Genomic DNA, 14699 nt, shown 5'->3' with positions numbered 1-14699 from the left:
AATTAAAAATGAAATTGTGTTCACTGGCATTTGTTATATTTCAGCTGTTCTTTTATTATCAATATGTTCCCTTTTTTTTTTCTTAATTGTGAATTTGCATTAATTTTTGAATATTTTGAAAAATTTATCATATTTTTGTTTAATGATCAGTGTTGAGAACTACATCAGCCCCTGGAATTCCTGCTATTTCATTTGTTTCAAGTTTTAAAGGTGGAAGTCAGAGTTCTATGTCTTCTGCTAGTGACTCTCTTCCTGATGGGGATAGTAGTAGTTCTTCATCTTTTAAATTTAGGTAGGTTAAAAATGGTTTTAAAGATTTAATTAAATATGCATGTATTAAAAAGAGGTGTGCACTGTTTGTGAATATTAACAGTAATACTCTAATATTTATGTTATGAAAATCTTTAACATAATTCTTTACAAAGTTTGATTTCAAGTACTGAAACGAACCTTTAATGATAAAAAATATTTTAATAGGAGTTCATTGGCCAGTTCAGAGTCATCCACAGAGAGCCAATTTCAAGTGAATGATGATGTGTTGAAGTCATCTTCTGGTCATTCTAGCAGTAACCTTATTCTTCCACTTATAGACAAGGATATTTTTGCATTAATGGATGAAAATATTAAAGGGATATCCATGAGAGATGATGAAGGCAGTTTATCTGTAGAGGTAATGAGATTTAGTTTTTAAATTTCATCCATTATGTCTTTTTTTGGTATAGTGATAATACATTCAACTCTCACTACAGTAAACTTCCAGCATGCATTAAGAATAAAAATACTTTATCTTGCTTCAAGGCTCTTTGATGTTAACAACACTGTTAACAGGGGTGTTTGTTCATGATATTTACCTATTCTCTGTGTCTTGACAAAGTGCTCATAGCTGGCAAGTGATTTTTGACTGCTGCTCAATTTATAAGCCTAAAGTAGCTTGAAGTAGAGCAGAGTTTTTTTTATTTTATTATCTGTCTTTAGCCACTCTGTGTACAAGTTTACAGCCTTTTGTGAATGGGATTCTTTAAAAAAAAAAAAAAAAAAATGTATTAAATCTTCTTCCTTTCGATAAGTCTACTAATATCCTCTGAGGTTATTGGTGTTTTCTGTGATCTTGAAGTATAAAGCTCGTATACTTTTTTTCCACTTGCAGTGCATACAGCTGCTTGACTTATTTTACTAAATATTTACTAAATATTAAAGGGGGGGGGAATAAAATGCCAATTAAAGTTAATAGTGAGAGTTTGCAAATGAATCCTAGACTGCTGGACAAGCAAACCAAGAAGGCAGTGCCTTTCACTCAACTTTGGTCCAAATTACTTTCTCTTACCAGAACTTTGAATATCGAACAGACTTGTAATCCTCTAGGCCAGTGATTTTTAACCTTTTTCATAATATGGCACACCTAGACTAATTATTAAAATTCTGTGGCACACTAAAAATATATTCTTTTAATTTTTTTGACAATCTGGCAAAAAATAGGCATAATTTTGACTGATTTACATACAGAAGATATTAATAATAGTAATTATTTAATATAATTACGGCTATTATAGCCTGTTTTTGTTTAGGAGTGTCCCTTATTTTAATACATTGGCTAACATTCCTCAAAAAAGGGGTATATATATATTTTTAGGGCATTATGGGTGAGTATAGAAGGTAATATGGCAGAATAAAAGAGGTGGAAAAAATTTTTGGACAAGATCTTGGAATTGGAAGGCATCATAGAACCAAAAACAAGGTATGTACAAAATTTTTTCCACCTCTTTTATTCAGCCATATTGCCTTCTATACTCACCCATAATGCCCTAAAAAATATATATATATACCCCTTTTTTGAGTAATGTTAGCCAATGTATTAAAATAAGGAACACTCCTAAACAAAAACAGGCTATAATAGCCATAATTATATTAATAGTGTTTAAGAGGAGTAACGTGGGAATTTTCCCAGAAACTATATTTAATTAGTAATTACTTATCCTTTTTGGGAGCTTCAAGGGAATAAATGCACAAATTACAACATTATTTCTTTCAATTAATTTGTTTTCACAAATCTCGCGGCACACCAATTGAAAATCGCTGCTCTAGGCAATTTCAAAAATTATTTGCAAATCCTTGAGAGGAAAAAATGAAGAGTGAAGTTCTAGTGCAGTAATTTTCAAACTGTGGGTCATGAAATCAATGTCATGGGTCATGAACAGCCAGATTTTGTAGTTTTGAAACATTTAGATTTGAATATTTGTACAAAATTCAAATCAAACTATCGAACAGATTACATGCATTACATTAAACAAAATATTTCCTAATTTCGGTTTTTGTATTGTTTATTTTGAGGGCTGTATTTAAATGTTAATAAAATTATATTTATTAACTTTTATGTTTTGTTTTTACCTTAACATGTGTAATAAAGTCATATATTATTATTTGACACCTCCAGGGAGTCCAAATACTCATTGAGGGAGGGCACCTACTCTACAACTCTGTCTCCACCACACAATCCACCAACTGACTGCACTACACCAACGTCATCTACCGCCATCCACCACCACTAGTATTTCCATAAACATTCATGCCCACGGCGGGATTCGAACCTGTAGCCCTGTGGCTGGAGAACAGATACGCTAACGCCTTGGCCAGCCAGGCTGGTGTTTTGTGAAACTTTTGTTTTCATTATATCAGCAAAAAAAACTTATGCAATATTATAAATTAAAGATGCCAAGAAATTATATTCTTGGTTTAGCCCTTTATCCTAACAATGTTTGAACAAACATTGTTTGTTTACAGTTGGATAAATGCTTAGACCAAGAATATGATTTCTTGGCATCTTTAATTTATAGTATAACCAAGTGGAAAAAACTTTCGACGTTATGCAGTATTGATATGAGAACACATATGAAATCCTCAAGAAAAAAATGCCCATAATTATTTCAAATCTGCAAATCATTTCCATGAAACTTATCAAAGTTCTACCCAAATGAATATTGATCCCAGAGTGATACAATGAATATTGATTACACTAAAGGAACCTTTAGTGTAATCAATTATTCAGCTTCCTTAAATTATTATTTAAGGAAATTATTATGAAAAGAAAAAAATGCCCATAATTATTTCAAATCTGCAAATCATTTCCATGAAACTTATCAAAGTTCTACCCAAATGAATATTGATCCCAGAGTGATACAATGAATATTGATTACACTAAAGGAACCTTTAGTGTAATCAATTATTCAGCTTCCTTAAATTATTATTTAAGGAAATTATTATGAAAAGAAAAAAATGCCCATAATTATTTCAAATCTGCAAATCATTTCCATGAAACTTATCAAAGTTCTACCCAAATGAATATTGATCCCAGAGTGATACAATGAATATTGATTACACTAAAGGAACCTTTAGTGTAATCAATTATTCAGCTTCCTTAAATTATTATTTAAGGAAATTATTATTTGTTAGATATCAGTCCTTGCACATTTTTAAATTTATTCTAGTTAGTGAGTAACTTTCTTTCACTAAAAATATTTCCATAAATGTAACCTACAGTGATCCTTTATTGGTTTTTGTTTAATATGCTTTAATATGTACGTCGCTAAACAGTACCTCAGTATGTAATTCCTGGTATGGAGTATTATTATTAAACTATCAAGGTATTATTAAAATATCCAAACAATTTAACTTGTTTGACTCCTGATCAGATTTATAAAAACCTTATTTAAGTGATTATTCTCTTATTATTTTATTTCTTATATTTTTTACCTTAACATACAAAAAACTAAAATTTTGTTCATAAGAGTAAACACTACAGGTCGCTTAAGGGTCAGAGCCAAATAACAGGGAGGAGATTTCCGTGTCACCTTTCAGGAATGCAGAGAGCGACTGGGGTTTCTGACCTAATGTCCCAACCTCACCTTCACATGGTGCACCCTGTTAGTAGGTATCTACTGGACACTGCATAAATGGTGATGGGCTGGCAGTTTGGAACTTAGCTGACCAAATTGTACTCTCTATAGGCTTAAACCACAAATGCATATGATGGTGCAACATGATGAGATTTCATGCAGACTGGGGTGTCACCCAGATAAACAAGCAGCTCCCATCCCACCCTCTGCTGTTTTCATCAAGGAACAAAAGTGAACAGTGAAAAGTCAGCTACTGAAACAAGCTCTAACTCAATATCTAGAAGCAAAAGAATAAACCCAACATCATAAGAACTGCAATAGGAACCATCAATATAAGGCATATTAATAGAAAGACAATCGAACTTGCAGAAGAATTGGAAAAGTACCATGTGGACATAATCAGTTACTGAGACAAAGAAGACAAAAAACAGATGAGATTTTACTAAATAATAAGTATGAGATGTTATTTTCAGGCAATAATGATTAAGGAAAGGAAGGAGTAGTATTAGCATTCAACATTAAACATGAAGGTAAACTTCTTGATTGGAAGGCAATTTCAAGTAGAATGATGTGGGCAGACTTCAAAATGGAGACACAAACAATGAAACTTATTTGTACCTATGGTCCCACAAAGGGTTCTTCCAAGGAAGAAGTGAAGGAATTTTTTGAGTCATTAGAACAAGCAGCTGATGCTGAATATGGAAAATGAGGTCCTTGTTGGAGATCTCAGTAATACATACCATTCAGTAATGGTATGTATTACTGAACTTCTGCTCAGGACAATGTGCACAAGTTCACATGGAGAGAAGACGCAAGAAATAAGAAAAAGCCTCATTGACTACGTTATTATTGATAGTGATATCTTCATGCTTGTTCAAGATACAAGAGTGTACAGAGGATTTGAAATTGGAAATAATGATTACCTAGTATTAACCAGGATAAAAATGTTTTGAAGAGAATTAAAGTTGAGCAGCTTTTGCAAGTAAATTGTGGATTCGACTGTAAACATTATTGAAAAAAAAATGAAACAAATTGAAAACAAGAACCAAACCTTGGAATCTCAGTGGCAAACTCCGAAGAAGACATTGATTGATTCAGCTATGGAGGTATATGGTGAGGTTGTCTTCAAGGATTGAAAAATAAGAACACCATATTGAACATGAGAAGCTGAAGAAGCAGTCCTGGAAAAGAAGAAAGCATACTAGAAGTTCTTAGCAAATAAGTCAGTAGATACCCTAAAAGAATACAGAGAAAAAATGAAATCTAAATTGTGTGTAAAGTAGCTAAACAAAAGTCATGGGAAGATCAGGAAGGTGGCAATATGTTCTGGAGGCTATTGAAGAAGCTTAGACATAGAGGAAAGAGTACTGTAAAAGGAATCAAAGGTGATATGAAAACTGAAGACGAAGATATCCTAGATGGCTGGAGTAATTACTTTGAAAGACTGTTAAATGAACAAAGCAGTGACAGAACCATACTAGAAAATTTTCAAGAGGAATGCAAAGAGGAGTACATATCAATACTTGAGGTAGAAAATGCCATCAAAACTTGAAATTTGGAAAGGCAGCTGGAATAGATGATATTTGGCCAGAAATGCTTAAGTACGAAGGTATAAAAGTTGCGTTGGCATAATTCACTAAAACATTTACACTGCATAATTCAGAGGACCTGGTCAGAAGGTTGAATTCCCAATGAATGGAATACAGCTGTAATAGTACCTATCTATAAAAAAGTAAATAAATCTGATTGTGAGAATTACAGAGGAATTTCTCTACTAAGTGTTCCTGATAAGATTTATGCAGGCATACTTTCTCAACCTCTTTACAAGAGGTTGAGAAAGATTGTGAAAGAGAAACTTGGAGAAGAAGAAGCTGGGTTCAGGCCAAATAAATAGAGGTTGTCAAATTCAGATTTTCACTTGAACACAAATAGTTGAGAAATCATGGGAATATGACAAGTTTCTGTACTTAAGTTTTATAGATATGGAAAAGGCATATGACAAGGTACCCAGAGAAAATCTTTTCAAAATGCTACATTTATATGGAGTGAAGTGAACATTACACAGAGCAATAGAGTTTATATTTAAGTTGTAAGTCAGCAGTTAGAATTGAAGGAAATACATGGAGATATACTGCTCAAAACAATTAGGGGATATTTTGGTTTTCTTGTAAATTATACAGTTATAAAAATAATTTACAAATGTAACTCAGTTTGTAATAAATATTGATTATTTAAACAATATCTCATCAATTACACCCTATCCATAAATAAGAAATATTTATTCGTGTATAAAGCCCAATAGTTATAATTATTTGCAGAAATTTATAATTATCAGAGAGAAACTAAAATATCCTTTAATTGTTTTGAGCAGTGTAGTTTGGATTAAAATCAGTGGTAAGACAAGGATGCACTCTTATTCATCATCTATATGGATCACATTATGAAAGAAAGTGGTATCAAGCTAGACATTAGAATTGGAGATGTCAAACTTAGCCCTTTGTTTTATGCAGATGTGTACTCCTAAACATATTTAGTGCAAGTCTCCAAGATGTGGAGACTTGCACTAGATTGAATAACACTTGTAACAAATTTGGCATGAAAATTATCAATAAAAAGACCAAAACTGTGAAAATGGGCAGGAGCATAGAAAACTTCAGCTGCTTTCTGAATGGAGATCCTATAGAACAAATAAAATATTTCAGCTATTTAGCTACAATTTTTAGTGAAGATGGCAAGTTAAATCTGGAAATAGACAACAGAATAAAGCAAAGCTGATATGATGGATAACCAGCTGAATAAATTTATATGGAATAAGAGAGAAATAGCCAAAACATGAAACTAGTAATATACAAGACAGTGTTTAAACCAGTTTTTAAGTTATGGATCTGAGAGTTGGGTTAGAAATAAAGCACTTGATCAAAGACTAGAGACCACAGATATGTGAGTTCTGAGAAAAATTAGGAGAGTGAATCAATGGCAGAATCATATTAAAAATGAAGATATTAGAAAGGAACTTGACATTATTAGCATTCAGTAATGTGTCAGCAAAGCTAATCTAACGTGGTATGGCCACTTAAATAGAATGTCTGACAAAAGGTTATCAGAGGTTGTTTTTAATGCCAAGATGGCAGAGAAGAGACCCAGGAAGACCAAGGTCTAAGTGGATTGATTCGGTCAGAAGTGCCTTAGAAGCATGAAATGTTAGATGTGACAATGTTGGAGTGTTCACGAGTAATAGATTGATTTGGAGGATAGGAACTTAATAATAATGTAAATTTAATCATGTAGTGCTGTCATAGTAACCTGAAAACTCTTGGTTGTACATATCAGTAAATTGACGATGATGATGAGTTAACATTGATTCTATTTATTAATCTTGCTGCTCTCTTTTCTTATACATCATTTAGAGTACTCTTATAGAGTACTCTCTGAGCATCATTTTATAGAAAGGAATGATTACACCTCTGTACCTCCTCTCAGCATTCCTACACCTTATTGAAAGAAACCCATTTGTAATTTTGGCTTTCTATTGCACTATTTAAAATTCTCATATTTAACTATTAATCTTTCTAAATCCTTTTCATCCTATACTGTTTTAATTTTTCTTTACATAAATAATGTGCTAACAAGGAGTTTTATTTCACAAATGAGCTGTTTAGTCTTAATTACTGTTTCTTTTATCAACAAAATATTCTATTTAATATCACCTGAACTTGTAAATCCTTATTTATTTTTAATCTCACTTTAGTCATCTGCAAATTTTAATATTAAACATTCAATTCCTTAATTAGCACATTGACTGTCATTGGACTAATGTGTAAACCATTGGTGCCAGTATGTTGATATGTTGTCAATATGTTGCGAATACGATATACAAGATAACTTGTAGTGGGCGTCCTAATGAAGATTTCCAACTACAAGTTATCTTAGACAGCAGTCAACATAATATCAAGAGCAGCAATTGTCCCAACAGTTATTCTTGTACTTCACCAAGTCTCAGCACAATAAAGACTGACAATTCAATCCTTCTCTTTCTACTTTTTAACCTACTGCAGCAGAACATTATCGTTAATGCTATATTTTTACATTTTGTACACAGTACCATTCTGTAATTCTAGGTAGGAAGGCTTATACATTGGTTATACATGCTTACTAAATAACTTAAAGAATTGACAACGTACAATAGAATATAAATTAAACTAAACTTTAATAAATATTTCCAATATTTCAGCAATGTCATGTTGCCATCTTCACAGGAACTTAAAATAAACCACGTGCACCAAGGCACTACATACAGTAAATTAGGAAGAAGCATGGAAACATGGAAACTATTGTTTTTCCTAAAAGTCCTGATGGTGCTCCCCCCCCCAGTGGGCTATGTAGGTATTGTTGGCCGTTGGGCTGAAGGTCTTTTGATGTATGTCTCCCAAATTTGGGACAGTCTGTAGTACTGTGTCAAATGATTTACTATAATTCCAGCATGTATGTTAGAATTATTTCCTATATCCACTTACTTTTTATTGTTATCATGGTTTAATGATTTATCACAACACAATAGGTAAAACAAGCAAGTACTTGATTATCAGTGTTTTACCTCTAGTTGGGAACCAATTACTGAGGCAGCCTCCAGGATGCTTCAAATAACTGGATCAATTCAAATGTGATCATGAAAGCACACAAAGACTTCTAAAATATTTCACATGAATTGTGTAAAAATATTTCTGCAGCTGTACTCAGACTGGTACACCATCTGAGTACAGAGCTTGTTTCATATGTTTTTTTGATTATCAACATAGCTTATCTTAAGCAAGCATGCAGATCACTCTAAAATAGTAGAAATAGTAGTCATTTGCATTTAGTAAGGTTCTGAAAGTATTTAAAAAAATACTTAGCAGTTACCAGGTATAAACCACCTAAAACTAGTATTTAACCAGCCTTCTTGACTGATCATCTAGTGCATTTTCTCAGTGAGTTGCTAATAGATTTGAATCCCACTGCAGGAATGAATTTGTGAATATTATTAGGTGAATTTCATCACCCAATGAGAGCGTAGTTCTCTGTTTACTAGAAGCCTGAAATGACTTGTAAAATTCCATGTTTTTGGTCACTAGCAGGGTTTCAAGATTTTTTTATCCCTTAGCCAATGTACTTATTACATCAGCACTGTGGATGGCTAAGGAATAAAAATAGGTTTGCTTGATGGTGTGGTCTGTATTTATTCACAATATAAGCAATGCAGTGCAGTAAATTTAATTGTTAAACTAATCAAATTTCAAGACTAATTATTGCTTTTTTTTTCCTTTTTTTTTTTTTTTTAACAAAATTAAATCAAAATGATCTCTTCCTAATTTTATGGAATTAATGAAAGTTTATGTGAATCCCGCCTATGAAAGTTTTAAGTGATTAGTACTGCGGGTGGACTAAGGGTCTAATTGTTTGAATTAGACCCATTTTAATGGCACAATTAGGTAAAACAAATTCATGTTTGCAGTCTACTACTGCTGTCTATGAATGCCAGAAATAGCATTAGATTCATTTGTTGGGATAACGAAAATGTCGCTATTAAAGAATACTATTACAAAATGCAATTTTTATTTATTTATTTTTTGATTGGCTGCAGTCATTTCCTTCTTTTATTTTGAATGTAAATCCCATCCAGAAATGATTTAGTATAGCATGTTTGTACTATACACAGTGTGCTCGTTAAATAATGAGACAACAGTTGTAAAAAAATAAAGTGCAACTACAGAAAGATGAATTATGTGTTTATTTATGAGGGTGGGCTGAAAAGTTCTGATAAACACCTAGAACAAAAATGATATTAAAGCAACTGATATAACCACAAGAAAGAACATATCTTAAAAACCCTTTAACCCCTATGTTTCAACCAATTGTAATAATTTGTTCTTTTTCTTTTAGGATATATAAGAAGAGATGTCAGAGGTTTTGAAGAAATTTGAAGATGCAAGCTGTCATCCAGTTTTTCATGCTGCAAGAAAAGTCTGCAACTGAGATTCACCAAACTTTATGTGAGACTTTAGGGGACTGTGCCCTAGCATCCAACAGTTGCCAGGTGGCAGAGTTTATCCTGGGAATATTCAGGGAGCAAGTTAAGTCATTATTCACAACAGCTGGACATGCAGAAGCTCTCGATGAAGTGGGTCCTCAAAATGTTTGAATGCCGACCAAAAGAGAGAATGTATGTGCTGTCATCTCAAGGGATTTTGGGATGACAGCACATTTTGAGAAATCAGGTGCAAATTTTTGGCTCATATTGTGAGTGTTGATGAAACGTGGCTTTATCATCATTATGACCTAGAGACCAAACAGCAAACAGTGGAGTGAAGACACAAAGGATTTCCACGGCCAAAGAAGTTTTGAACCCAAAAGTCAGCAGGGAAGGTTCTTGCCATTGTCTTTTGGTATATGGATATGTAATCCTTACCAAGTACCTCAAGAAAGATGAAACTGTTACAGTAGCAGTTTATTCAACAGTTCTGAAGGAATTGAAGGAGGTACTGAAGGAAAAAAATGCCATGGGAAAAAGAGCAGAGGCATGTTGCCTTTGCAGGACAACACATCTGCTCACACTGCTCATGAAACCCCACAGACAATATGCAACTTGGGCTTTCAATATCTGCCTCACTCACCCTATTTGCCAAACCTGGCCCCATCTAACTATTTCCTATTCCCAAATTTAAAGAAACACTTGAAAGAAACAAAATTTACCACAGATGACAAAGTTATATCTGCAGCGGAGGTCCGGTTTGTGCAATAAGGAAAAGACATTTTTTTTCAGAAGATTGCAAATGATGCAGCACCTTTGTAACACGTATAACCTTCATGGGGAATATGTAGAATAATGTGTAAGTTACATGTTTCTAGCTCAATTCCTTCATGTGATTATCAAAACTTTTTAGCACACCCTCGTATTATAATGTTCCCTTAACTCAAGACACTGTTTACATCATTCATACAAATTTTTGCAATTCTCCAGGTAGGTGTATAGCATCGAGCTTGGCAGTCATACTCTTTTAGTTTACCTCCACTGAGCCAAAATAGCATCCTTTGAATTTCATTTTCAATCTTGGAAACAACAACAAAAAAAGCCTGCAGATGCTGGATCTGGCAAATGGTAGCAACAAGTATTTGAGTACTGTAGCAGATTTGGAAACAAGAAACTATTTCACATATAACGTTGTGCGTGATGTACCCTCTGCAGCAACAGCCAACTGTTTGCTTGGTACACCCCTCCACATTAGACACCTGTTTGGGTGAAGAGGACCTCATAGTGATGGTACTGGCCATTTTCATTCTTCCTCTTTTCCTTTGTTTTTCTTCATATTCTTCACTTTACTTCGTCTGAGTCTCTTTTACTATCCTTCAGATAGTAAAAGAGACTGTCTTCCAGACTACCATCGCTGGAATCCATGGACATCCATGCTGTGGTTCTCCTATAACATCAGGGGTAGCCCTAGCTTTCCACTCCCAAGTGTAGTCATTGCTGGCCGGAGAACTGGTGTCCATGTGTGTGTCTCTGTGGTGTGATGAGTAGGGAGTTCTGGCAGTGAACAAATAAAACTACTCTAGCATGAATTCCTCATCTTCAGTTGTTCTAGGGGCCCTAACAAAATAATGATACTATTGATACTCCTTTTAATAACAGAAGTAAGAAACAAAAGACATGATACCAATATAAATGTACCAGTTTTTCTAATCATCCATGCAACAGGTGAAAAGCCAATTCGTAAAATGTCACCCTTCTTTATCCAAAAGGGTTTAGGACTAGCAGGTTCTTCCAAAACCTGCAAAACACTCTTTTGCAGATTTTTGAGAATCTGCAAACAAGTGTGTTTTAGAATGAAAAACTACATTCTGGTGATATCCTTTAAGAAACATGTCAACAACATTCTGGAAAACTACTTAGAGAAACATCAGTGGGTGGAATTCCAATAACATTTACATTTCATAAAACGTTGAATAGAAGTATGGTTTTTGAGGTCTTCCATTCCTCTGGAATCTTTCTTTCTTTGAAGTACCACGTGAATCTGGCAGCCAACGCTTTGAAAATAATTGGTCCACCTTGTTGGATTTCTTCAGCCTTAACATGATCAAGTCCTGAGGCTTTACCTTTACTCATTTTCTTAAGAGCATGTTCTATTTCTTCTGAAGTACATCCAGTATATTGCTTGGTTTTGGAATGATAGGTTCTGAAACTTGGCACTTAGTTGCATAGAGATCATAAAAATTCTGCACAATTTCTTCTATCCTTTTTCTATTAGTATGTTTTTCTCCATTTTGATCCTGTAAAGCAGATGGAATTGACTGTTTCAAATTTAAGTCTTTCTCTATTTTTTTCAGACTGGTTTTTGCCTGCACTGCTTCTCTTAGTTTTTGTATCCTGAAAGCTTTTCTTCGGGAATTCTTTTCCTTAGTAACTTACAGATAATTTTGTATCCTAGAAAATTTTCTTCAGTTCTTTTCTCTTTTTCATTAGTTCTATAATTTGAGGTGAGAGTCGTTCTCTTTTCTTTTGTTTCTTGGGAATTTCTGATTTTTTCTTGCACCCATTTATTAATAAAGTCAGCATAGGCGTCATTTATGTAACAGTTCTATTTGGTAGTCTATTTGTTTGGGTTGTCTTTTGTGGTTTGATGTTGCCCTGATATGTTGTTCTTTTTTATGGTCTATTCTTATAATAGCTCTGAGGAGTCTGGTCAGAATAGACCATTTTAACTACATTTTAACAGACTGTAAAAGACTGGTACAAAATGTTGGTGCAATAGGCGAAACATACTTTTACAGTCTGTTAAAATGTAGTCAATTTCATTTTTTGTGTCTCCATTCGGTGATTGCCAAGTCCATCTTCTTCTTCCCTGCATTTGTTAAAAAAAGTGTTCATGTTAAAGAGTTGTTCAGCTGCAGCAAATTCAGCTAATCTCTCTCTCCTCTTCTATTTCTTTCTCCCAGGCCATGTGGTCCTATAAACTTCTTGTATTCTTTTCTATATCCATTTTGGCATTAAAGTCATCACCAACGAATGTGTATGTTGACTTGTAATTTATTGCCTGTTCAAGATTCATGTAAAAATTTTCTATTTCTTGATTATCGCTACAGATGTTGGAGCATAGTAGGATATTAATTTTATTGTTATATTGTTCTCTGTTTCAATTACGAGTATACCTATTCTTTCAGATATGATGTTACAAGAAAGGATCGACTTGGTGAGCTTAGATTTAACAATGAAGCCCGGTCCACCTTGTTTGCCATTGTACCATCTTGCTGTCAGTTCTTTCAATCTTTTTGTTTCATTCACTAGCAGGATATCCAATTTGATGTTGGTTAGTTCTTTGATTAATAAATCTATTCTGTAGTCTCTTGCCAAAGTTCGAGTGTTGAGGGTACCGATTGCCATTTTCATAGATTTAAGAGGTGGTCTGTTTTCATCTGCGAGATTCTTAGCGCCCCTGGCCTCACTGCCTTACCGCCACTGTAGAAAGGTGAGTGTTGGCCATGCAGGACTCGGGGCCATTTCTGTTGTTATAGTGGCATCTTTGCTGTAGCCGCATATACACTTCTCCTGACCAGGGTTCTGAAGTGTTCGCCAGAGCTCTGTTAGTGGTGTTGGATCCAGGTCCGATAATGGTTAGGATTCCCAACACCCCCAGGGTGCACCACGGGGAGGTAGAGTTGGACTTTGCACCCCTATTCAAAAAAAGGGAACAAGGAAGACATAAAAAACTATCGTCCAATCTGTCTACTCTCTCACATATGTAAAATCATGAACAGGGTAATCCTGAACAGAATTCAAAACACACTAGAAGACAACTCCAGTAGAGAGCAGGCAGGATTCAAAAGAGGCTTCTCCACAATAGATCATATCCAGGTCATTTCACAACTAACAGAAAAATGGAGAGAATACCGAACCCCTCTATGTTTCCTCTTTATTGATTTTAAAAAAGCATTTGATACCATAGAACACAATGTAGTCATCAGTGCCTTACTGGAAATAAATGTGGAGCCTACTTACATCCATATGATAAAAGAAATTAACAAAAATCAGACCACACAAATAACCCTATTTGATCAACCTATAAATATAGATATAAAGAGAGGGATCTGTCAGGCGATGTGATCTCCCCAAATCTATTTACCAGCACTTTAGAATACATTCTGAAAAAAATAGACCTAAACAGAGGAATAAGCATAGATGGTGAAAAACTACAAATCCTAATGTTTGCCGATGATCTAGTACTGATATCCCACAATCCAAAAGATCTAGAAGAAATGGGTGAAAAAATATACACAAACAGCAGTAAGATAGACTTAGAAATGAATCTAGAAAAAAACAAAATGGATCAAAAATCTACACAAATGACAGTCACCAATGTATTGAGAGCATCCCTATAGAACAAGTTGAGTCATAAAATTACTTAGGACAGACAATAAAAATAAATAACGATTTATATGAACTAGCAAAAAGAAAGAAAGCTGCATGGCTATCATTTACTGATCAGTAAATGATTTGGATCACTTATTGATCCAAATCTTGACATCTCCGCAAAGGGAAAACTATTTAATAGTGACATTCTTCCATCACTCACATATGGATCAGAAACATGAAACACGACAAGAAAAGAAGAGAATAACTCGGCGTGCAATAACTCGGAATAACTCGGCGTGCAATAGAACGCAGGATTTGTAACATCAGCAAAATGGAACATGTTAGAAACACAGAACTAAGAAAGAGATCAGGCATAAAAGATGTGGTAACTGCAGTATATGAAAGCAAGATGAGATGAGCAGGTC

The 14699-nt window shown here is 34.1% G+C and overlaps 1 protein-coding gene across 1 annotated transcript in view; it reads left to right on the top strand.

The window, feature by feature from the left end:
- The window catches only part of Exn (Ephexin), a 265308-nt gene that overhangs the window by 26293 nt on the left and 224316 nt on the right, over positions 1–14699 (top strand). The window contains exons 2-3 of the mRNA XM_090413075.1: positions 151–292; positions 478–670. Of these exons, the coding sequence (XP_090269201.1) occupies positions 151–292; positions 478–670 (335 nt within the window). The remainder of the gene's footprint in view (positions 1–150; positions 293–477; positions 671–14699) is intronic.

The sequence above is a fragment of the Typopeltis vanoorti genome, chromosome 2, assembly GCF_054136105.1.
Source record: "Typopeltis vanoorti isolate ZY-2024b chromosome 2, IOZ_Tvanoo_1.0, whole genome shotgun sequence".
Taxonomy (NCBI): Eukaryota; Metazoa; Arthropoda; class Arachnida; order Uropygi; family Thelyphonidae; genus Typopeltis; species Typopeltis vanoorti.
The sequence above is the reverse complement of the archived record's forward strand: the minus strand, read 5'-3'. Positions and strand labels throughout refer to the sequence as shown.